Raw genomic sequence first — 23972 nt, 5'->3', positions numbered from 1 at the left:
ATTATTATTTAATATATTATTTTATATAAAGGCATAATAAGGAAAATAGGGGAACAAGATCCTTGATATCATTATTTGCTTTTAGCCCATGCCACAAAGCAAAACTCAGAAAATAAAAGATAATTTTTATAGGCTACACTTGCTTGAAAAAACATTGATGTTGAAACATTTGTTAATGTACAACTAAACCCTCAAAATTCCTTTTCTAACTAAATATACATTTTGTGGATGAGAAATCTATAAAGAAATAAATGTTAGTAAACACTGGATGGTTGTTATGGAATTTAAATATCTGTACTTATTACCTAAGAATGTCTGGGTTTCAAGGCTGAATTAAAATAGATTCCAGGCTTCCTTAAAGGTAAACAGCACATCTGTTAATTTGTCTAGGACGATGGAAACTGACTGAATTTTGTATTATGATAAAAGTCAGCATCTTCTCTTCCATCTATTTAGCAATACTTCTGGGTAATCTTTTCTCCTTTGGGGAACTTTCCAGATGTTTTGTGAACATGATTCCAATTTAGAAGAATTGTTTTTATATTGTAGCTGACTGATGTCCTAACTCTGAAACTCTTAGACTGGTGTAATTCTATCCAAGTGTTCCTCTGCAGTATGTGTAGGAGTGCCCTGTGACACTTCGGCTTCCTCGACTGGCCTAGACTGTCAAAGCTGCCTATAGGGGCAGTTTCCGGGAGTCAGTGAATCCAGCCCCTATTGAAGTAATTTCCATTAACAAAGAAAATAACATTGCCAGGTATCATCCAGGGTCACTGAGTTTTGAGCAGTGTTCGTATAGTACAGTGAACATGAACAGCTAATCCCACAAGATTATTTAGATGGTTCCTTAGGTACAAATGTCGACTTGTATATTCCAAAAGGAAGAGAAGCCCTGAAATGTAGTGAAAATCACAGGATGGTTGCTGTTGTATACATGGTTAAAAGAACCATCTTCAAATAAAAGATTGCAAACATTAATTTTAATGCTAATGCGTTATAATAGTCCAGCATTAAGTAGTGAAACAATCTTAGACAAGTGTCCAATCTGTATTATGACTACATTTATTTCTTAATATTTCTTTAGAAAATTAATCGCCAGTGCTTAGTTTTATCTGGGTATGGATTATGCCTTCTATGATCTTCCACGGAAAAAACCTCCCAGACCAGAACAACTCGGAGCTACCTCACTCGGCCCAGCAGTTGGCTTGTGTCTTGTGTTTGCTGACCACCTTAAATATTTGCCTATACCAGGCATAATTTCAAAAGTAAAATTCCCATCTGAAAAAAAAATGGTTCTGAAGAACCTAGGGGCAGGACAGGACTAAAGACGCAGACATAGAGAATGGACTTGAGGACACGGGGAGGGGGAAGGGGAAGCTGGGACGAAGCGAGAGAGTGGCATGGACATATATACACTACCAAATGTAAAATAGATAGCTAGTGGGAAGCAGCCGCATAGCACAGGGAGATCAGCTCGGTGCTTTGTGACCACCTAGAGGGGTGGGATAGGGAGGGTGGGAGGGAGGGAGATGCAAGAGGGAAGAGATATGGGGATATATGTATACGTATAGCTGATTCACTTTGTTATAAAGCAGAAACTAACACAACAATGTAAAGCAATTATACTCCAATAAAGATGTTACCAAAAAAACCTGTATATGAATAAATTGATTTTATAAATAGAAAAAGAAAGAGTCACAAGCTTATGGTGTCCAGATGTTGATGATTTTGAGACTGTGGACCCTCTCATAGCTCTCATTTTAACACTGATACAGAGATTGACACAGATGATCAACCCAGTAGATAATGAGACCTATGGTTTTTTGTTTGTTTGATTGTTTGTTTTTTGTTTAAATTGAAGTATAGTTGATTTACAATGTTGTGTTTCTGGTGTACAGCAGAGTGATTCACTTATACATATATATACGTATTCTTCTTCATATTCTTTTCCATTATGGCTTATTACAGGATATTGAATATAGTTCCTTGTGCTATACAGTAGGACCTTGTTGTTTATTTCATATATAGTAGTTTGTATTTGCAAATCCCAAATTCCTAATTTATCCCTCCCCATCCCCTTTCCCCTTTGGTAACCACAAGTTTGTTTTCTATGTCTGTGAGTCTGTTTCTGTTTTGTAAATAAGTTCATTTGTATCATTTTTTTAGATTCCACATATAAGTGATATATGATATTTATCTTCCTCTGTCTGACTTACTTCACTTAGTATGATAATCTCTAGGGCCATCCATGTTGCTGCAAATGGCATTATTTCATTCTTTGTTATGGCTGAGTAGTATTCCGTTGTATATATATGTACCACACCGTCTTTATCCATTCATCTGTCATTGGATATTTAGGTTGCTTCCATGTCTTTGCTATTGTAAATAGTGCTGCTATGAACATTGGGGTGCATGTATCTTTTCGAATTAGAGTTTTATCCAGATATATGCCCAGGAGTGGGACTGAAGGATCATATGGCAACTCTATTTTTAGTTTTTAAAGGAACCTCCATACTATTTTCCATAGTAGCTGCACCAATTTACATTCCCACCAGCAGTGTAGGAGGGTTCCCTTTTCTCTACACCCTCTCCAGCATTTGTTATTTGTAGATGGCCATTCTGTAATGGCCATTTGTAATGATGGCCATTCTGACCAGAGTGAGGTGAAACCTCATTGTAGTTTTGATTTGCATTAAGAGACCTGTGTTTTAAAAGAGAGTATATAAATTAGGAGTTTGGGATTAACATATACAGATTACTATATAAAAAATAGATAATCAACAAAGACCTACTGTATAGCACAGGGAACTCGGTATTCTGTAATAACCTATATGGGAAAAGAATCTGAGAAAGAATGGATATATGTATATGTATAACTGAATCACTTTGCTGTACACCTAAAACAACATTGTAAATCAACTATACTCTAACATAAAATAAAATTTGTTTTAAAAAAGAGAGTATAGACTTTCTTGCCCAAAACCATTTCAAAGAACTTTTTTCCCTATAAAATTTACTGGCTAGCATTTCACTTTTGTTGGAACATTGACCTATGATTATTTTATTCAGTATTCTTGTGGGACACCTATCAATTTTAGTGTCCCAAATTTTCTTAAGCAAACACATTTCGTGGTTCTGGTATTTTCAGAGTTTCTATAGAAACTAGAAATTAGGGAACCTTTTTTTTAAAAAAATCCTACTGCTCTGATTTACAGTTCTGTATATGAAAAGAGGGAGTCTTATCACCTCAACTCAAGTGAAATTAGTAGTGTAGCCACCCATGATGTGCTAGTCCTGTGTGTCTTGTGCTTAAGGGAAACTGGTAGGAATCCAGGAGCTTACAATATTATTAGAGTGGTCATACCTAAACTTGTGACAAGGTAACCAGGCCTCTCAGGCAGCGAGCCATGTTCACAGAGGGAGCTGGAAGTCTGCCCTGTGCTAGTGAAGTCAGAGCCAGTATGGAGGTGTGAGGAGTAACAGCCTCAGGAGTACTTCCTTTGGAGAGTGATGCTCCTTTGTTGGACTTTCATTTGATATTTGTTTCATAATGACTGAATATTTAGGTTTCCCAAGGACTTTGTTGCTTTCCCTTTGATTTTGTTTGTTCTGGTGTGTAGGCCTCTAATCTAAGGGATATAAGCCTTCTTTTTGTTGTTGTTGTTCTCTCTCCCCCCTGTTTTATAGCTAGATATAACCCAAGGTATTAAACGTTTGTGACTTCTTTAGGTCAGACAGTAAGGAAGTGATTGAACTCAGTCAGGAGGCTTGGGCCATATTTCTGATTCAGTTACTAGCGATCTCGCGTAAGACTTGTACTCAGAGGTCTTTGAGTGTGACCACAACTGTAGGCGAGTAGCCTAGCAACACCGAAGTAGAAGTCAGAGCTCAGCTCCCGAATTCAAAATAATTGCAGGAAGTCCAGAATGATCAATAAAGAATGAAGGCAACATTTCTTTTAAAAATAGTTCTGCTTGGTTCAGTGACACAGGTAACTCCAAATGGGCTGAGTGTTTTTAAATAGAAGTCTTCCAGAGATCTGCTTTTTCATACACACACAACACACACACACACACACACACACACACACACACACACGTGTAATTATGATGTTACAGTGCACGTAGATGGTTAATTCTAAAGTTCTGAAAATAGTTTCTCTTTCAGCAAGTCCTGTACTTCTCTTCCAACCTTAATTACAAAGTTGATTTGCTTAGTGGAGCAGACCCTTCTTTTCCTGTCAGCCTAGGTCTGTTTGAATTAACACAGATTTTGAATTAGTGGAGTTCAAATTAATGACGTTTTATTCTGCTACGAAGAGTTTGTTTTCCATCACTGATAATTATTTCCAGGAAAGTTAAGTCCACAGAAAATATTCTCTCAGTTTCCTTCACTTTGTTTACCAAAGTCTAAGAAGTGGCTTTTAGTTACATGGGGGAGGGAGAGCAAAGGAAAATGAGGTGCTACAACCTGGCCTCTCAGATGTGTGGAGCAGGCTCTGAGCAGCATTCTAAACCATTATTTCTTGTAAAAGGCAAACCAGACCTGGGAATGTTAAAGTCTAATGTGATTGAGGGAATCTGTGCTGGTGCGTACTACTTCTTTAACCCCCATAAGCCCCGTGGGTTGTCAGAACGTCTCAGTTGACGAGCATTCTGCCAGCCCCACCAGGGGGGCATCACAGGTCCACCCATCTTCTCCAGAGTCAGCTCTTCTCCCTCTAGATCATTCTCATTGCCTCTGAGGGTTGATTTCCAACAAGTCCCCTTTCCCCCTTAGACGCTTACTCACCTGAAATCCCACAGAGAACCGGAAGAGTAGGCAGAGGATATTTTTAAGGATTTTTTTTTAAATTTGTGAACTGACATCTGATTTCTTTTAGACCCATGTTCATTTAGAGAGACTGTTATCTTGTGCTGCTTTTTTCTATGCCTGCCCTTGCTGACTTGTGATTCATCCAGTTCATAAGATTTTCCTTTTAAGAAGGTGTGAAAGGCATAAAAAAAATAGATGAGTAATATGGGTCCCTGTATGTTCCAAGCTACAGCAAAATAGTAGTAATAATCACTGCACAAACATAAGAGGCCACTGAGCTCTTCCAGGTTGCAAAGCATCTGTGTTTTCCGCGGGGGGTGGGGTGGGGTGGGGTGTGGGGGGGGGAGGGAAGGCCTGTGAGATCAAAGCAACTCTGTAACTCTATCATGGAAGTAGATTATTATCTATTTATAGCAGTCTGTGAGTTCTAGATTGAAAAATGTCACCAAACTGTGCTGCACTGTGAATGCACAGTAATCTAACTAAAGACTCAAAACGCCAGTTACCACCATAGTGAAACTTCTATGAGGGAAGGTGTTCCACAGGACTGCAGTTGAACAGACTATGCCCCTATGTGTAGACTTGTACTTGGCATATAGCAAGCACTCAATAAATATTTGCTGCATTAATTAGTTCACGGTCATAGATATTCTCTTCCATCAGTAATCATTAGGACTGCCACTTATTCACTACAAGTTTTGCTGCTGTGGGGGACAGAGCTATTGTCACATGACTGTAATTTAAATCGCATGGCTTTTATCCATTGCATTTTTTCCATCCCCAAATGATGCAGTTTCCTTTTAGTATCTATTGTGGTTTTCCTAATATGTACTGCAGTACAGAATCAGCAATTGTTGTTATTTCAGCAGCATATTGCGAAGCTTTTCCAACATATTTCATTACCCCATGTGCTTGTCTCATGGAAACAAAATCAAAGTAGGACCTCTTCAATGGGGGAATTAAGTAATTTTTAATGGTAATAGAATGGGAAACTATACATGTGAAATTTTTCTTTGCCTTTGAAAATTAGATTTATCAAGATATAAACCAAACGAGATGAAGCATTAAAATATCCTTTTCTCTTCGACCAGGCTCACTTTAAACATTTGTTGAAAGGAATAAAGTAAAAATCTGTTCCAAGTTAAGAGACAGGAAGGTAGGTTGGATTAAAGTCCGAGGGCTTTAGCAGTACATGAAGAACGACATATTTCTCCTGTGCCAGGTCCATGCATGGTGGTGTGCTATTTACTGGAAAATGGGCATTGAGGTTACCTTGCCCTGACGAGCTTATAGTCTGACATACTTATATACACACAATCAGAACACAGTGTGGCATTTACAACAAGGTCAGATTCTCTAGTTGCGAGAGCTTGATAAAAGGGAATTAAATACCTTATTTTAAAAATGTATAACTTTTCTGTTGTGCGATTCTTCTATGTAGCTCAGCAGCTAGGGAGAAATGACAGGTCAGAATGGATGGCCCGGACTGCAAGGGCGAAAAGAACAAGGGGAAAGCACAACAAGGAGAGAGCAACACCTACTATAAAGAGAGGTGAGGAGGGAATGGATTAGAAACGCAGAGGAGGGCAGTCGTGATGACTGTGTTCGCTGCCCTCACAGCACAGCATTTGCGCTCTGCTGCTCCCTCACCCTTATCTGCTCAGTTTGTAGATTCTGCGTGACTTCAGCATGCTGGCAAGTCCCAGGGGCCTGGCAGTGTTGGGAAGCTCACTGCTTTATTGTTCTAGCTGTTCCCCGGTGCCTTTGGCATCATTTTCTTCTTCCTACTCCATACATCGCTGGTAGAGTATTATTGGATTAGGACAGAGTTGGTCAACAAACATGTGAAAGATGAGTGGATGGGGGGGAGGGGACAAGGGAAGTCGGGAGATGCAGCAGATGAGTCCCGACTCCACTACTCAGTAGCTGTGTGACTTTGGGCACATCACTTTCTGCTCCAGTTCCCCCAGATGTCAAGTGAAGGGTGTGGACTAGATGGTCTCTAAGTGCTTGTAGCTCTGACATTTCGTGACTCTATGACTATAGGGGTCTTGTTCTTGGAGGAACACCTATTACGGTTTCTAATATAATGTAGCATTAGCTTGTCAACTTCATGAGGCTGTTTTGAGCGTCAGCTAGGATAGACGATGTGAAGACCCTTTAGAAATTCTATGAAGAATCATATAAAACAAAGGTGATACGAATGATTTAAAGGAAACTTTCCCCCAAAGATACCACATAGTGATAAAAATTAAGGTAGTTCCATTTAAACGAATGTAAGGAAAGTTACAGAGGCCTTAAAAACAGGCGTGTAGTTATGCTTCATTGTAGAGATATATGTCGTTGGAAATTACACAGATCAAAGAAACTGATTCTGTAACCTTGTGTGGTTAAGCAGCTAGGCTTCTGGGAGTGAGGCCCTTGACTTTTCATCCCAGACCCCATCCTTCTGCTCTTCAAGGGTATCCTATAAACCCCAGAAAGAAACAGGCAGTGGCTTGTGTACCTTCCTCTGTCACCATCACTCATCTACTCCCTGAAGGCTGAAATAGAACATTAAAACCAGTACGGAATGGAATGGGTCATCTTGACCCAATGGCAGCTGCCTTACTTAATGTTCCCATCCCTCCCCGCACCCCCGTTCTTCTGTTTCATCTCCTTCTTGTGACATTTTACAATTCTTTCTTCCTTTCCTTGGTAGAGGAAGAAGAGGAAGAAAAGGAGGAAAACATCCAGAAGGTGGGGGAGGGGAAGAAGAGAAGGAAAATAAAGATGAAAAACATCTCGGTTGAGGCAGTGGAGAGGACTGGAGTCCTTCGCTCCCCCTTCCTCAGCAGGACCGAGTTGATAAGTTGATTTTGGACCTCATCTTCAAGACTGACTTAACCCTTTTCCTTTGTTACCTTTAGTCCCCTGTCAGAGACATCTGAGAAAATCAGAGACAGGCCCCACAGTAAGAACCAGCATGCTAGCTCTCAGCAGGCCTGCACCATCTAGGACTGACACGAGTTTAAGAAACGACAGTAAACCCGTGGGTAAGACCAAGCCACCTTCACACGGCACACAAGTTAGAGTGACACCATATGTTTTGCAGTTTACAGAGTTTAATTTATAGATTTGATTACCATGGAAAGAGGGAAGGAAAAAAAAATTGCATGACTCTTGTGGTGAGTATGAGAGGGCTTATTCATTCACGTTGGAAAAGCAAAGTTAAAAATCAGAAACAGGCCCGCCAGCCTAGATACGTCCGAAACTAGTACTTTGGTAACGCTGTTATGACTTCCAGTAGATTAAATTTCAAATTGCGGAAAGGCTTCAGAATAAGGGAAGGCTTAGTGTCCCACTAATAGGGCTTATTAAATTTAGATAAAACAGATGTTTTTCAATGACAGCAGCTCTGAGTCACCAAGATCAAAATGGAGAAAGAAGAGAACGAAAACAAGCCAAGACTTTCACTAAAAAAGTACCATTTATCTCCGTTGCAGAACTTGCCCACACTTACAACCTAAAGCATCCAGTTAAACCCCAGGAGAAGAAGCATTAATTGGGGGGAAAATTCCTTAAAACTGACTGAATGTGCATAGACTGAAGTTGATTTGCTAACATTCTAGAGGCGCTGCTGTGAAAAGAGAATGGGCCATAGAGGCAGGCAGCCCAGAGTTCAAATGTCAACTCTCTTACCTGTTTTTGTGACCTTGGGCAAGTTGCTTAATCTCGCTGAACTCACTGAACCTCGGTTTCCTCATCTACAAAATGGGGTTGTTTTGAGGACTCAACAAGGTAATACATGTCTAACACCTGGCTCACGGCAGGCGCTCCATAGATATTGGCTCTTTTGTATTTAAAGCTCTTTTTGCTCATAGTGTCATGTCTAAGTATATTAGGAGGACCAGTTTCTTAGAACTTGATTAAGAGCTTTAGATTAGCAGTCTCCTAAGAGGGGTGCACCCAGATGATCCATTGTGGGGCAGGAAGAAAAGATTAGCAATTCTGTTTATGATCTTTTTATCTAAAATATAAGAAAGTACTGAAGTAGTAGTATTTTCAACTTGTGGTTTCTTTGCAGGAATCTTCTTAAACCATTTGACCATTGTGCATAGGTTAGCTAAAGCTAGATAAAGCCACTCAGGATGGACAAGGGGCTTAAGAAGATTCCTGCAAAGGAACAATGGAGTGAGGATAATAGTCATCCTACAAGCACAAGGCAAGGACAAGAAAAAGGGGGAGCTAGCTGCCACTTCTCCTGCAAGTCACTTTGTAACTTGGTCGGCCAAGTCATCAAGTAAAAATGAAGATAATCTAATCAGACCTGACAAGATGTCAGCCCCCAAATAAGAAGGAAATTATCAAGAACATTATTTGAAATATGTATTTATACCCACTGTTTTTTTTTTTAACAACAATGCTTATTCTAAGTCTATACTATGCTTTGGATATATTAGCTATACATGCCAGTAGTACATTTATGTATTTTATAAATAAATATACATATTGAGGATGTGTGCTCAGACTTCTACTGATAAAAATGCTCAGTCAACAGTTTGGAGACCTTTGGGTTAGATGAGGAAAGCATGGAGCTTCTCAGCTCTCATTCTCTGTCTGCTGCTTACAGCGTATTTTTGTTTTGTTTTTCCTAAGGATTTTGCTGGAGCATAACCAGTAGGATAGAGAATAACATACCTAAATCCATTGAAGACAAATTGAGTACCGTTCAGGGAACTACATCTCTTGGTAAACATTTTTTTTTTTGTATGGAAGTAAAAAGCCAATCCGTGCCCTGGAGATTTTTTAAAACCTAGCTCAGGAAATCTAAGAGTTACATTACAAAGCAACATGTGAATGCATGGCTGCAGGATAATGGAAATTCTTGATGAAGTACCTCGCTTGATGTAGTAGATTTCTTACTAGAAAAAAAATGTGTATACATTTAATTTCTGTAACTTTACCTGCAATTCTGGGTCACTTGGTAACAAGTAAGCCAGTAGCAGAGAGTGTACAACAGATCCTTCCAGGAAAGACGCTAACCTTGTCTGACCATTCCTCTCAGCCTTCCTGTCGATGTCTTTTACATATATTCATATATTATTTTGTAATCTGTTCTTATATCCTCTGTGGCTCTTCACTTAATAAAACGCATATAGCCTTAATAAATATTTTGAAAATGAAAGAAAATGAGATGAAGGCTTCTCAGAAACACCAGAACCTGAAAGGGTAGCCATTATCCCCTTTAGATGGTCACAGTAAATTCCTAGAGCAGATAACTTGCTTAGACCTTCTCATCATAAGGTTGAAGGGTCAATCTTAGTCCTGGGGCTCCGTTCCTTTCACCAGAACCATGATATGGAGGCAGCCCTGTGGGCATAAACTTAACAAATATGCCGATGACCAAAGTTCTTTGACAGCCACTACTTATTGAGCACCTGGTGTATGTAAGGCACTTCTGCAGGTATTATTATTTTGTCCACTTGCCACAGTAGCTCTGTGAGGAAGGTACTAGTATTATCGCCATTTTATAGGTGAGGACATGGAGGCTGGCACAGGTTAAGAGACTTGCCCAGATGTCACACAGTTAGTGTGCAGTGGAGCCAGGATCCAAATGTAGTTATGTCTGACTCTAGAATCCAAGCTCTTAGCCATTCTCCTCTGCTGTGTTCTATAGGACTGTGAAATAAGGCTCATGTATTAATGATGACTTCAGGTTTTCATTTTTAGGAGCTACATTTATTGGCAGTAAGTCACAGTTATTACACCTTGGAGAAGTGCTTTTGATGACCCTGGGGAAATAATACTTGTTCAGCGTTGTGGAAGTTTCTCTAGATTCTACGAGAAAGGCACTAAAATTTACATTTAATCCAATTCGAGAGGTAGTTCAGTTTTATAGTATCCTATCTTAGAGAACACAGAGACAAGATCCTTAGAAACGTTGAAAGTCTATGACAGGTTATTTTTGTGTTACATTCTCTTAAAAGTAGAGATTATCTCACACTTTCAGATTTCCCAAGATGGAACTTGCTGGTGGTCATACTGTTAATCTGTTTTCCATACCCACAGATTTTTTTTTTTTTATTGCCAAGACTATATTGAGAGCACTGTTTCAATACCATATAGTAATGAATGACCCAAGTCACATTGAGTCTTAAAGATGAACCTGAGTCATTATGTCCATTACACTCTGGTAGAATATATTTTAAAAGATTTCGTCAGAAAAATAATTAAAACAAAAACCAGTTTCTAGCAGTTCGTTTCTAAAAAGCGTATCAAGTAAATCCAGAAACTCTGCAGGGAAAGCATTATGTGGATGTTACATGGAGGGAGATGAGGAATACCCGCCATATACACCAAACATTTAGCCGTATGTTTCCTTCATGTATCTTGTATTTTCCAGTTGTAGTTCCACTCAACTAAATCAAATTCACAACCTCGTCTCCTAATTTAAAGGTGAGGAACTTGTGGCTGGGAGGCAGATTCTTGACACTATTGCTCTGGTCATCAGAGCATGCAGCCCACAGAGTATTTTTCCCTCCTGGTGGGCAGCTGTAGCCATCTCAGAGAGTAGAGGCTTTTAAGAATTGGAGATGAGAGCAATTCGAGAACTTTAAGCCAATCGGAGGGCAACAGGTGATAAAACTCTAAAGCCTAAGGGAATCCTGCAGGATAGGAGCCAAATAACATGAAAACCTCCAGCACCCATCCCACTGGATTTCCCTCTCCCTCTTACCCTTCCACTCTTCCTTCCTTGTGTTCTCTCTCTGCCCCTTTGTGTGTCTCTGTTTGTTTCTTTGCTTCCCACTTCATTTTCCTGCTTCTTGTTTTCTCTCCCTGTCCATCTTTCCTTGCATATATTTCCTTTTTCTTTTTCTTTCCCACCTTCCTACTTTCTCTTCCTTTTGTTCCATGCCTTAGTTCTTTCCTCTATTCCCTATTAATTACCCATCATATCATGTTTAAAAATATATATTCCAATGAATAAATTTTAATGTTAATGTTCATCAAGCAGCAGGTAGGTTGTACTCATTACTCTAAAGGGGAAAAACATCTCCCAATTAAGTAACACTTTACATATGGCTTACAATTGAAAATTTCCCTTTTTTGGGTCACAGCTCTCACCAAAATAAGGTTCCCTTCCTCCCTCCTTAACCATGACCATGTCCTTTGTTGCTCCTCTCTACCCTTAGGTTTGATGAACAGTCACTTAACTCTTTTGCATTCTGTTTTGTGTCTGTTATTTTTTTAACCGTGAGAAGCTAACATTGCTACTTAATGTGAAAGAGAGGATATAGAAAACTTTCCAGATTTGGGTTTAGGATTCTAGTATTCTAAGTTCCTGGAATTCAGACATGTCACATGAGGAATGGCAGAATTTCCAGATGATTGAAACCCCTCGTGAAAAAGCTGTTTTGGGGTTTTTTTTTTGTCTTAATTTTAGACTAATGTATGCTTGAGTTGCTTTTCTTCACCTATCCAAACAGGGATTTTTAATTTTGGTTTTAATTACTTCCTTGTCCTGAAAAATGATTGCCTGTAATTATGAAGCCCTTCGGCAGTTTGGTAACTTTCCACTGTTTAACCAATTAAGGTCATCAGTGTTTTAGAAAGCAAAGGAATGAATGGATGAGTGAGTGAATGGCTAGCTGGCTAGATTCTTAAATAATTTCTGTTGCATGCTCTATTGTTTGTGATGAGCCTTACAATATCTAAGGCTTTGTCTCTTTTCAGCTGTTTTTTTTTTCCCTCATAGTTTCCAGGTACTGTCACAAACCCTTTGATTCTTTGATAGCTAATTCCTTTTTTTAATGTTCATTTTCATTAAAGTGCTATTTAACATTAGATATTAACTTTGACAGATGTTAATGCTGCTTCTCAATTAGGTGAAATATATTCTTGGGAGGATGCCAATTTGAATTTGAATATATTTGAATTTGGTATTGAATTAAACTGTTGTTTAAACCTTAGCCATCCATCATACGGGTGATGGAGCAGCCCGCAGGTTTTTGTACATAAGTGTTCTTTTTTTCCTAGCGATATTTAAACACTAGGAAATGGCTTCCTACTGTAGCAAAGATAACTTCATACGAGTTTATTACAAGGTCTCTTTCTTTGTCAGTTCCTCAGACTGCCTAGAATTTAAATTGGCAGACACTACTTTGGTATAAAATGCTTTCCATGGACAATATTAATATTTTAAAGTCCTTTTTGCTCCTGCAGATTTCCAGTAGACAGGAAGTCTAACTCTGTCTACCCTTCGGCTACTAATGAATGCTATTAAATGATTATTTATCTTCTTTAGGCAGAGGCACTGCAGGTATGAGATCAGAATTGCCTAGTAAAGCAAGCATTTCATTTTAAAATTCAAAAAGAAACCCATAATCCAGTCAAAGGTGGCAACTAAGGTACACATACTAGAAAGAATTGTGGACTTGAGTCAGAGAATCTGGGTTGTACCCCTACCTGTGTCACTAACTAGCTGGGTCACCTTGAGCAAGTCACTGCCCGACTCCAGACAGCATAGCCTCTCTAAAGGCTAAGCTTCCACATCACATATTCTATATACTAAAGAGAACGGGGCTGAGGGAAGCTGAATCCTCTTGTTTATCAGCCATCCATCCACACCAGCCTAGCAGCTCTGAGGTCAGTCTCCAGCCACATTTTTCATCTTTTTCTTATAATCCCTGAAATCCTTGCTAGGCTTTCATTGCTAGTTCTTTTCCCTAGGAATTTGCATTTAGAGATATTGAGGGGTTCCTGCCTTTTAGAATTTGTCTGTGTTCATGAATTTAATGAAAAGTTACTTAGAGTTGATGAAAAACGCAAGAATTAAAAGTCTTGTTTGAATGAGTGTTTCTGTAAAATCAGACTGTTTCCATCACGATTAATGTACCTTCACTATTTCAGACTTCTGAAGTTAAAACACTTGAGTGTTGGTATGGCGAGGCATGATTGTTATTTATGTTATTAGCCATACTAGCCCTCTCCCACTCACTCTTTGTTCTAAACATTCTTTTTTTAAAAGCCCCAAATGATTGAGCACCCAGCTCCATATCACGAGGAAAGCTTGCTAGCCTGATCCTCAGTTACGTTTTAGGTACTTGAAAATTTCATTGATTTGAAATAATAGTTTGAATTGCACTGAGCTAAAATATACCTTTCACTGATTTGCTAGTAAACAAAATAATAACTTGCCTCAAAGTGTTGAGAAATTAACTGCATGGCAACTTCAACGTGTGTATTTTTTTAATGTAAAAGCTAGAGCTAGATACAAAAACCTTTTCATTAAAGGAGGCCTAGCACTATAATGAAAAAACCAGACAGTAACAGGTGTTGGCAAGGATGTAGGGAAATTGGAACCCTCGTACATTGCTGGTGGGAATGTAGAATGGTACAGCTACTATGGGAAACGGTTTGATGGTTCCTCAAAAAGTTAAACATAGAATTACCACATGACCCAGCAATTCCACTCCTAGGTATCTACCCAAGAGAAATGAAAACATTATTGTCCACACAAAAACTCATACATGAATGATCATAGCAGCATTATTCATAGTAGCCCCAAAGTGGAAATAACTCAAATGTCCTTCAACAGATAAATGGATAACAAAATGTGATATATCCATAGAATTGAATATTATTGGGTCATTAAAAAGATGATGTACTTTTACAAAATGTAACATGTCAAATTTATCAAACAGAAGAAAATATATTAAAAAAGGATGAAGTACTGATACATGCTACAACATGGATAAAATCTCAGAAACATTATGCTAAGTGAAAGAAGCCAGACACAAATGGCCACATATTGTATGACTCCACTTACATAAAATGTCCAGAACAGGCAAATCCGTAGAGACAGAAAGGAGATTAGTGCTTGCCAGGAGCTGGGGGGAGGGGAGAATAGGGACTGACTCCTAATGGATATAGGGTTTCTTTTTGGTGTGATGAAATGTTTTAAAATTGGATGGGGTAATGATTGTACAATTCTGAATATACTAAAAACCATTGAATTGTGTACATTAAAAGGGTGACTTTTATGGTATGTGAATTATATGTCAATAAAGCTGTTATATATGAAAAACATTTGCGACTATATTACTATAATTATTTGAAATTATAAAAGTGTATTTAAATTACAACATTTTTGCCAAGGGCTGGAAGGAGGGAGGAATGGGGAGCTGGTGTGTAATGGGTACCGTGTTTCAGTTGGGCAAGATAAAAAAACGTTCTGGAGGTGGTTGGTGATGGTGGCTGTACAGCAATGTGAATATATTTAATCCCACAGAAATGTACACTTAAAAATGGTTAAAACGGTAATTTTTATGTTATGTATATTACCACAATAAAAATCTATAACCCGAAAAATTATATTTTATGTTATTCTAATGTATAAGGCTCTTTTCCCCTTTTTTGCTTTTCACAAGGAAAACTGAAAGTGTGATTGGCCTTTGGGTTTTTATGCATGGGATTCTTCTGGTCTGTGTTTTAGAACTTCTCTCCTGTGGCAGGTCTGGGGCTGGGGGGACGTTACACACACACCATATATGTCTTCATCTTGGCTTTGAATGACAACTTGAAAATATTTTTTTAAACTTTATTTGCCAGTTGGAAAATAAAAGAAGCCAAGCCATAGGAAATTTATGTTGTTAAATTATAAAGTAGTGAAGTGCTGTTCTCAGAGTATGAATTATCACAGATTTCCTGATTTTCTTGGTTAATCTTGGCTCCTCGAATGGGGAAAAACATGTATGCTTTATATATAACATCTCTATCTTTCTGTAAGCATTTTCCTCTGTATAGCAGGATAGAATGAACACCAAAATGTATTGAAAATACTTACAAACATAGGGGTATATTTGTACAGTAGAGTGAGTGAGTTTCTGAATGCGAAGGAAGGGATGGAAAAAAGAAAATCCAACAATGAGGAACTCACTGAAAAAGGAATTATTTCCGAAGGTCATGGAACTTTGTTATGACCCAAGCAGTTTGTAGGCTCTAAGTTTTTAACCTCTTAAGGATTAATCTGTGAAAACATTTTCTATGCCTGGCTCTGCTTTATAGGACATTTGAAGAGTGACAGCGCAAATGCCAGCAGTACCATTAATATAGTGTGTAATCAGAGGTGTGTTTGTTTTCTTGACCAGGAAATGGTTTCTTTTAAAAGTACAAGGAACACACAGTGCCTGTGTGTGTGTGTGTGTGTGTGTGTGTGTGTGTGTGTGTGGTGTGTGGATGTCTTTGTGTTTTCTGTCTGTTCTACTGTTGCAGGAAGAATTACGATCTTCCAACCTTTTTGTCCTTTACAGTTGGGTTTTTCTACAGTTAGGCACTGTGGTACACTACCCTTGATTACAGGGTCCAGTCAGACTTGATGTACTCAGAAATCCATTGATGTGATTAATGGTCTCCTAATCATAATTTTATTTCCTAAGATTAGTGCTATTTCCTGAAGTGTCACAATTTTTGAGTCATATCTTGAATTATCCTTTATAGGGAACTGAAATCCTTGTATTTTTAGTGTGTAATTTGCATGATTATTTTCATTTTCTTTGATTTCTTTTGCTTGAAGAAAATAAAATTTTTATCTTTTTTTGAACTCTTTAGATGCTGTTCTATGGTAACTGGTCAACCTAGTATGAACCTTTTTTTTTTTAACAACATGAAATATGTATATATTTTTTCCAACAGTGCTAGATCCAGAAATCTTCCCACAAGTTTCCACTACTCTGGTTTTTATTCTCCTCAAAAGTAAAATAAAACATTGTCAGGTTCTACAAGTAACAGGGAAACATACAAGGAAATAACTGTACAGGAAATATAATTGATCGTTCAGTTTTTACAACTGAATTGGTCACAGAATTGGCTAGTAAACACAATCTACTGAATGAACAAAAATAACAACTTCTCAAATCTTTGGAGCCTGTGAATACATTTGAAGATTTGGGCACCTTTCTCACCTGAGATTTTTTTTTTAATCTCATACCTTTTTCAAATGATTGCCTGCCTTTGAAACTAAGAACTCCCATATCTAGTGATTGCTTTAATATTTGCTTTGTTTCCAACAGCGCCCTTAAAGATAGCCGTTTTCCCCCAATGACAAGGGATGAGCTGCCGCGGCTGTTCTGCTCAGTGTCTCTGCTCACTAACTTCGAAGACGTCTGTGATTATTTGGACTGGGAGGTAAGGCTATAGAGAATTTTTAAAGAAAAATGAAAGTAACTCCTGAGTAATTGTTTAAAAATTAGGCCCAGAAAATAATTCTTTCAGCCCATTTCCTATCGTAATGGAGGTGGAGAGTAACTTGGATAAACCTCACAGCTGATCAATGAGATTGTAAGCAAAGGAGTTTTTCTTTCTTTTTTTTTTTTTAAAGGCAAAGTACCCTGTGTTGTTTTAATCCCCCAAACTGAATTTGCTCTTCATTTTTATCCTATTACTTCACTACAGCACCTCATAAAAGCTGTTAACAAGTAGTAGGCAGGACTGATTGGAATTTATTTCTCCTCTTATTTCCATTCCAATGCACTCTGGTGTGACTGCCACCAAGCAGTTAAGGTAGTCAGAGGATACATCACAGAAACAAGGAGCAAAAGGGTTAGGATAATACATCACTTGGGGAAGTCAGCTCATGGATAATAACAGGGTGTTGGTTAACTACAGGTAAACCATGCTAATTCATTCTTGGCTACCTTAATCTGTGTACTTACACACTAACACGTAAGGGTATATATATCTAGGGTGTCTCTGTGCGTTGGGATTATCAGAGTAGCCTATGTTGATCATATTTTTGTTCTTCGTTAGTATGTGGGGTTGAGTTGTTAAGGAAGTTCAAAGATTCTCACCATGATTTGTTTTGGTGGTTGGGGGGAGTTAGTTGAGTGTATGTCTATGAAATTTTACACGCAAACATACCCATGTTAACTGACTGCTTACTGTATTCAAGGCATGTGCTACGTGTACAAAAGTGTTAAAATTTGGTCCCTGCCATAAACATCTTAGAGTCTAATAGCAGAGAAAAGGAGTATACACAATCACGAAGAAGTAAGTGCTGTAAGAATTAAACAATGGGAATTCAGTGATATACAGGGCATTCTTGTGCATACACATACTCGTAAATGACATGACTGTATCATGATATAACATGTTTAATTCTACTGCCTTTTTAGAATGACTGTCCCCCATGATAACTGAGATATTTTGCTTTGTGGACAGACCACTTTCTTGACAGTTAATTTTACTTTTGGCTTTCCCCTCTTTCCTTGTGAGACTTTGGACAACTTACTCCATTGCGATTCAGTTTTTCCACACAGAGAAAAAGACATTTATAAAGTTCGTAATATTCATTGAAAAAAATCTCTGTGATATAAACATTGTTGTTATGCCAGAGCTATTTAAAAAAATTCTGCAGAGAGTAGGATGAAAGAGTTCCTTTCTGCATTTTGTGGTAGGGTTTTTTGGGAGCATTATTAGAATACGAAAGCATCTTAAGATTTTTTTCTAAAGGAAAAAATAAAATTTGTTGATAGTGTTGATCCTGGGAAAGTTGGAGTGTGTAAAACCTTTTATGGGATTAAAATTTCCTAACTGATTGTTTTCTATAAGTTTTATTGTTCCGATTTGAATTTTTCTTAAAGAGAAGTCCACCGATATTATAGAAATATTCCCAGTACTTTATTTTTAAATGATCCCAAATCATGTCCCTTACTTATTAACAAATATTACAGTTTGGGTGTACTCCCTCTTCTCCAGCTAGAATTTTATTTCTGCTTTCTGAATTGCAGGGTGCGGTGTGTGTATTGGTGGGGATGGGAGTGATAATAACAGAAAAAGCCTGAGACCTAAGGGATGATTGAGCTACAAAAACACTTCTTCCCTTACTTGCAGCCACTGAGTTGGAAGTATGGTTCTGGGGGGAGGGCGTGCATTCGTGTGTGCATAAGTGTGCACGTGTGGCATGTACATGAATGTTTATTGCATAAACGTGTGTGCATGTGTTCTGGGGCAAGTTGTTAAGTAGGTGTGGGTAAGCACACCATCATCTTCTTTAGCCCACATCAAGTACTGTCTACAGCTAAAATGAACCTTGATATTATTGGGCTTTTATGTTCATGAGACGTATCATCTTTCTGTTGGGAGGGTGGGAGGTAGAACATCTAAGAATTGGTACTGTGTACTCTTTGAGGGTGTATTTATCCTCTCTGATCACCATTTGAATTTCTGGAAGATTCTGTATGCTTCTACTTGGTATTGTATATTTAATACATCCCTTAAGGTTTAAATATTGATGTTTATTTTGTGATGCTTTTCATTTAAAGAAACAACAACAACAAAATGCATATATTTTTGTACTTTTAATACATAAGCATTTGAAAGTGATTTAGGTACTGCTAGAATGGCTATGCTAAGAGGAAAAGACTGTCCTTTTCAGTTAGTTCATCATAGTTTAAAGTGTCTAGCATAAAAGAAATTTGTTCCCAAAGAATAAGGATGAAAATTACATTTTTGAAAAGAACATGATTTGGCCTTTAAAAAAAAATGTACCATAATCAGTGATTGAAAATGGAATGGTATTATTGTAAGAATGATATTATTAAGGTTATCCTTAATAATTCTGAAAAAGCATTGCTACTTTAAACACAGAATGCCAAAGTAGAATTAAAGACATTTTAAAAAAAGCATATGTCAATAACATTCCACTCCTAGGTATATACCCCAAAGAAATGAAAACAGATGTTGAAACAAAAACTTATACATGAATGTTCATAACAGCACTATTCACAATAGCCAAAAGGTGGAAACAACCCAAATGTCTATCAACAGATGACTGGATAAACAAAATGCATTATAGCCATGCAATTGAGTATTATTCAGCCATAAAAAGAAATGAAGTACTGATACATGCTACAACAGGAATGAGCCTTGAAAACATTATGCTAAGTGAAAAGAGCCAGACACAAAGGCCACATACTGTATGATTCTATTTGTATGAACTATCCAGAGTAGGCAAATCCATAAAGATAGACAGCAGATTAGTGGTTGCCAGGGTGAATGGGAAGTGACTGCTTAATGGGTACAGGGTTTCCATTGGGGGTGATGACAACGTTCTGGAACTGGATAGTAGTGATGGTTGTATAACGTTGTGAATGTACTTAATGCCACTGAATTGTACACTTTAAAGTGGTTAAAATGGTAAATTTTATGTTATGTGTATTTTACCACAAGAAAAAGGAACATATGCATATATATGTATGTATTTAAACCTACTGTCCATAATAATATAGTAATTCTGAGAAGAAGAAAACTTTAAAAATTCAAAAAATATAAAGAAAGAAATGCAAGCCATTTGCGGTCGCACCATTCTGAGATAACCACTGTTAATAGTTTGGAATTATTTCTCTTCTTTTTCTGTGTCTTTGTATCAATAAAACTGCATATTTGTGTACGTAACTGAGATCATATTAAATTTACAGTCACTATTAAAAAGAGGACTATGGGGAAGTCTTCATTTATGGTTTACCTTTGTATATAAGTTAATTATTTATATTGTGGATTTCCTTTATGAGGAGTCAGTCTATATTATGAAGGTATACGTTTCACTTTGAGAAATTTCACACTGTCCAATAGGTACACCTTTTCTTCCAAGAATGAACTATCCTTTTCACCATAAGTATCTCGCTTTAACCGGAAATGCAAGGTGCTATATATGTTTATGCCAGAGGGGGGAAACAGGAGATGATTACAGAATTTCAATAGAGAATTTTTAAGTCAGGGATTGGTAATGAGTATGTTTTATATGAGCAGAAGCCTCTAACATAGGGCTTTTCTGGTGGAAGTCCAGTTTGAGAGTTGACCCCCACTGGTGCAGCGTGTTACTGCAGTAGAATTCTTAATTAAAGGGACAAAAATGCCCAGATCAATGCAGGGAGAGGGCAAAGTCTAGAAGTCCCCAAGGGTAGAGTTAGGTAACTTCAGCAACAAGAAAGACATCCCTGTGGTCATGAGGATGAGGGACGTGACCAGTGGTAATAGACACCTAATTTTCAAATGACAAGTGAACTGCCACAGGGCTGGAAGTTACTCTCCATCCAAGCTTTTTAACTCAGCCTGTTTGGGAGCTGTCTTCTGGTAACATGTCTCTAATTTTATGACGGCAGTTAGTAGGAAAATAGGATCTACGTCAGACTTAGAGGCTAGAATGCTTCTATTTGATAATGTGAAGAATGTTTGATAAGTGGTTTCACAAGTGGATGCAATTAATTTCAAGTCACTGTTGAATTGACAGAATGATCAGTAATGCTTCCTTCTGTTACATTTCCTCAAAGTAGTAATTATACATTTAAACTGGGTATCTGTAGGTAGCCTCTCAAGGAACCTGGGTAGTCATTAAAAACAACAAAGCCAGCCACAAAAGGCTGTAAAGACAAACTGGAACAGCGGTCCCTCCCTTATCATTGCCCGCATCATGATCTACTTATTGCCCTGGTAGGCATGAGAAGAATGAGGAGTGATTGAACTGGGGAAAAAAATTCATTGCTGATAAGTAGAAATATCTACCTGCAAGACTAAAATGATTGTTAAATGAGGAAAATTGCTCCCCTAGGGAGAAATCCGAAGTGATCTGCCTTGTGTTTGAACACAGAAACTTATCACCATTGTTCTGTGTTCTTCAATCGACAGCACTCTCTTAATTCTGAATGGCAGCATGGCTGACAGACATGGCGCTTTAGAAAGAAAGAAAAGCTCATGCAGCATGTTGGAGTCCTCTAAAATGGTACAGAGCCTAGAACTCGTATGGTGACACTATTTGGGAGCCATGTTTCCTTTTAAAGATCTGAAAGAAGATGAAACCAATGACATCACAATCCCTGGAGTTTGACTCGTGGGATGATTCTAGGTGTATCATCTACTAGCTGCTCATTTTCAGGGAGATATAAATGAATAAGCTTTTTGTTTGTAGAAGAACTTGTATAGCAAGTATGCTACCAGTGATCCTGTGGGGAACCGATGTAGCAATTTGCTGACAGATGTCAAAATATTTTATAAATTGTAGTCAGGCATCTTTTATCTCTGCTTTAGAGACAAGATCATTTTGAAGGTATGAGGAAGAAATATTTTTTGTATCCTGACGTAGACCTTCAGATCATATTTCAGTAGATTACTGACATTTTCCCAAACCATAAGGTACTTTTTGCTATATCTAGCTCCCCAAATCACTGAGATCTCACCTGTGTATACAGCTGTCACTTGTGGTCCTAAGGCAGACGGTTCCTTTTTAGCACCCAACACTTACATGGAATAAACCCATGCTGGGTGGGGCTGGCCAGCATGATCCTTATGTGATGCCAAAAATCTGTCCCCAGACTATAAAGCTAGACCTCAAGCCCCTAGTCTCACTCTGTCCCTAAAGCACCCACGCTTGCTGGACTGCTGGTACTCAGAGAGCTGCACTTCACTTTGAAAGCACACCTCTTGAATGATCACAGCTGATTTCTGACGTGGTCAGTTGCAGTTAATAATAGGGCGCTTTTGTAGCAACCTTCATGAGTAAACAGATGAGATGAATAAATCAGCTGCCATCATTATCTCACATATATTTGAGAAGTTCATGTTCTTTTCACCCTCTCTCCCCACTTAAAGGTTTACCTTTTTCTAGCTCCTCTTAATGTTCCACTGAAAACAGTGTTCCCATTCATACACAGATGGTTAGCATGACTCACAAAGTCACCAAGTGAAATGACTTCTAGTGGTACGTGTTCTGTCAACCCCCAGCCCTTGGTTATTTTTTCCCAACTGTGATATACACTATGTTTTGCTTCTCCTCTAACTGAAGATTTCTGCCTTTTTAAAAAAAATACATAGGCTTCATATATCCAAGAAAATGTTTTTCACAGTATTTTCTCAGGGACCTTGAGGTTGTTGTATAAGATGTCACTATCATTATGATAATTTAGTCTTTGTCCTGATGCTCTACTTTAAATGTTTTTTCAAGTGCTGTGGAACATTGGGAAAGGAATGCTTCACGCTTCCTGGCCATCTAGAAAGAATTTGCTGTGAATCAACAATTCAATGTATCAGAAGCCTAGTGAGGAAGCAAGCCGAACAAAGTAAAGTGACTTCTAGAAGGTGATTTAATGCATAAAAATTTCCATTGGCTATTGATACTCTTAGCGAAATGGGCTGCTGTAGTCCATTCTCAGGCCTCCTCCAGTCGCTTCCTGCTTCCCTCCCAGTGTGTTGTTTGGTGGTGGGAACGTTTTCCTGCTTCTTCCCCCAAATCCATAAACTCTTCCACCCCTTTCCCTAGTAGTTGCATTCCAGTCGTCTCTTTCCTGTACAGTTTGACTCTGTGTGTGTATCCCTGGCATTTGATAAAAAGAGAGTACCGAATTGTGGGAACGAGGGGACTCGGGTTCTCTTCCTAACGGCCACTACCCAGCTTGGTGACCTTTCTGGATCTCCGTTTCCTCACCAGGAAGCTGGAAAAGTTGGACTAGATAATTCCTAAGATTTCTCTGGATGCTGACACAGTGTGACGCTGTGACTCCCGTTTTAAAAATGGCTTGTTTCGTTTTACTTCCAGGGAATCAATCACTGCTAGCCATTTAGAAGTCATAAGAGGTCCCTAACTTTTAAAATGGCCATTGCCAACTTAAATGTAGGCAGCAAAGTGAAAGATAGTCCAGTTTTAAAAATTTTACATTCTAGATTTCTTTTTCACAAAAGGATTTTCTTTAGGAAGAAAAATACTCTATTCTAAACCATATATGCTTCTATTATATTACTGCATCATCCTCTAAGTCAATATTATATGTATAAATCTAAATTAAGCAAACATATTAGGGAGTGATTATTCACTTTACAAATAGATATTTTCCTTTGCAGAAGGACACACTATAGGGTTTCTTTACTGTCCTCCTCATGACTTGAAGATTAATTCATTTACATAAGTTCAACCCATATGGAACTTTTTAGGAACAAATCTCTTTTGTAGACTGAGTGACACTATATTGAGTCAGGTACTCAATGTACAGTTGTAATGTGTATAAGATTTTTCTCAGTTTCTTATCAGGCAAACATTTTTATATTGGGTACATTTGCAAGAGGTGTTTTTCCCTGAGCCTTTGAAAAGCAAACTAAATCACATCTCTAGGTTTTAAGAAAATTATTTT

At 38.1% G+C, this 23972-nt stretch overlaps 1 protein-coding gene across 1 annotated transcript in view; it reads left to right on the top strand.

Moving 5' to 3' along the window:
• AMMECR1 (AMMECR nuclear protein 1) overlaps positions 1-23972 on the top strand; it is a 108115-nt gene that overhangs the window by 69331 nt on the left and 14812 nt on the right. Inside the window, 1 exon segment of the mRNA XM_027089509.1 lies at positions 16869-16983. Coding sequence (XP_026945310.1) covers positions 16869-16983 — 115 coding nt within the window.

This window comes from Aethalodelphis obliquidens, unplaced genomic scaffold, assembly GCF_003676395.1.
Source record: "Aethalodelphis obliquidens isolate GAN/ISIS:26980383/991018 unplaced genomic scaffold, ASM367639v1 scaffold66, whole genome shotgun sequence".
Lineage (NCBI taxonomy): Eukaryota > Metazoa > Chordata > Mammalia > Artiodactyla > Delphinidae > Aethalodelphis > Aethalodelphis obliquidens.
This window is presented reverse-complemented; position numbering and strand designations above follow the sequence as displayed.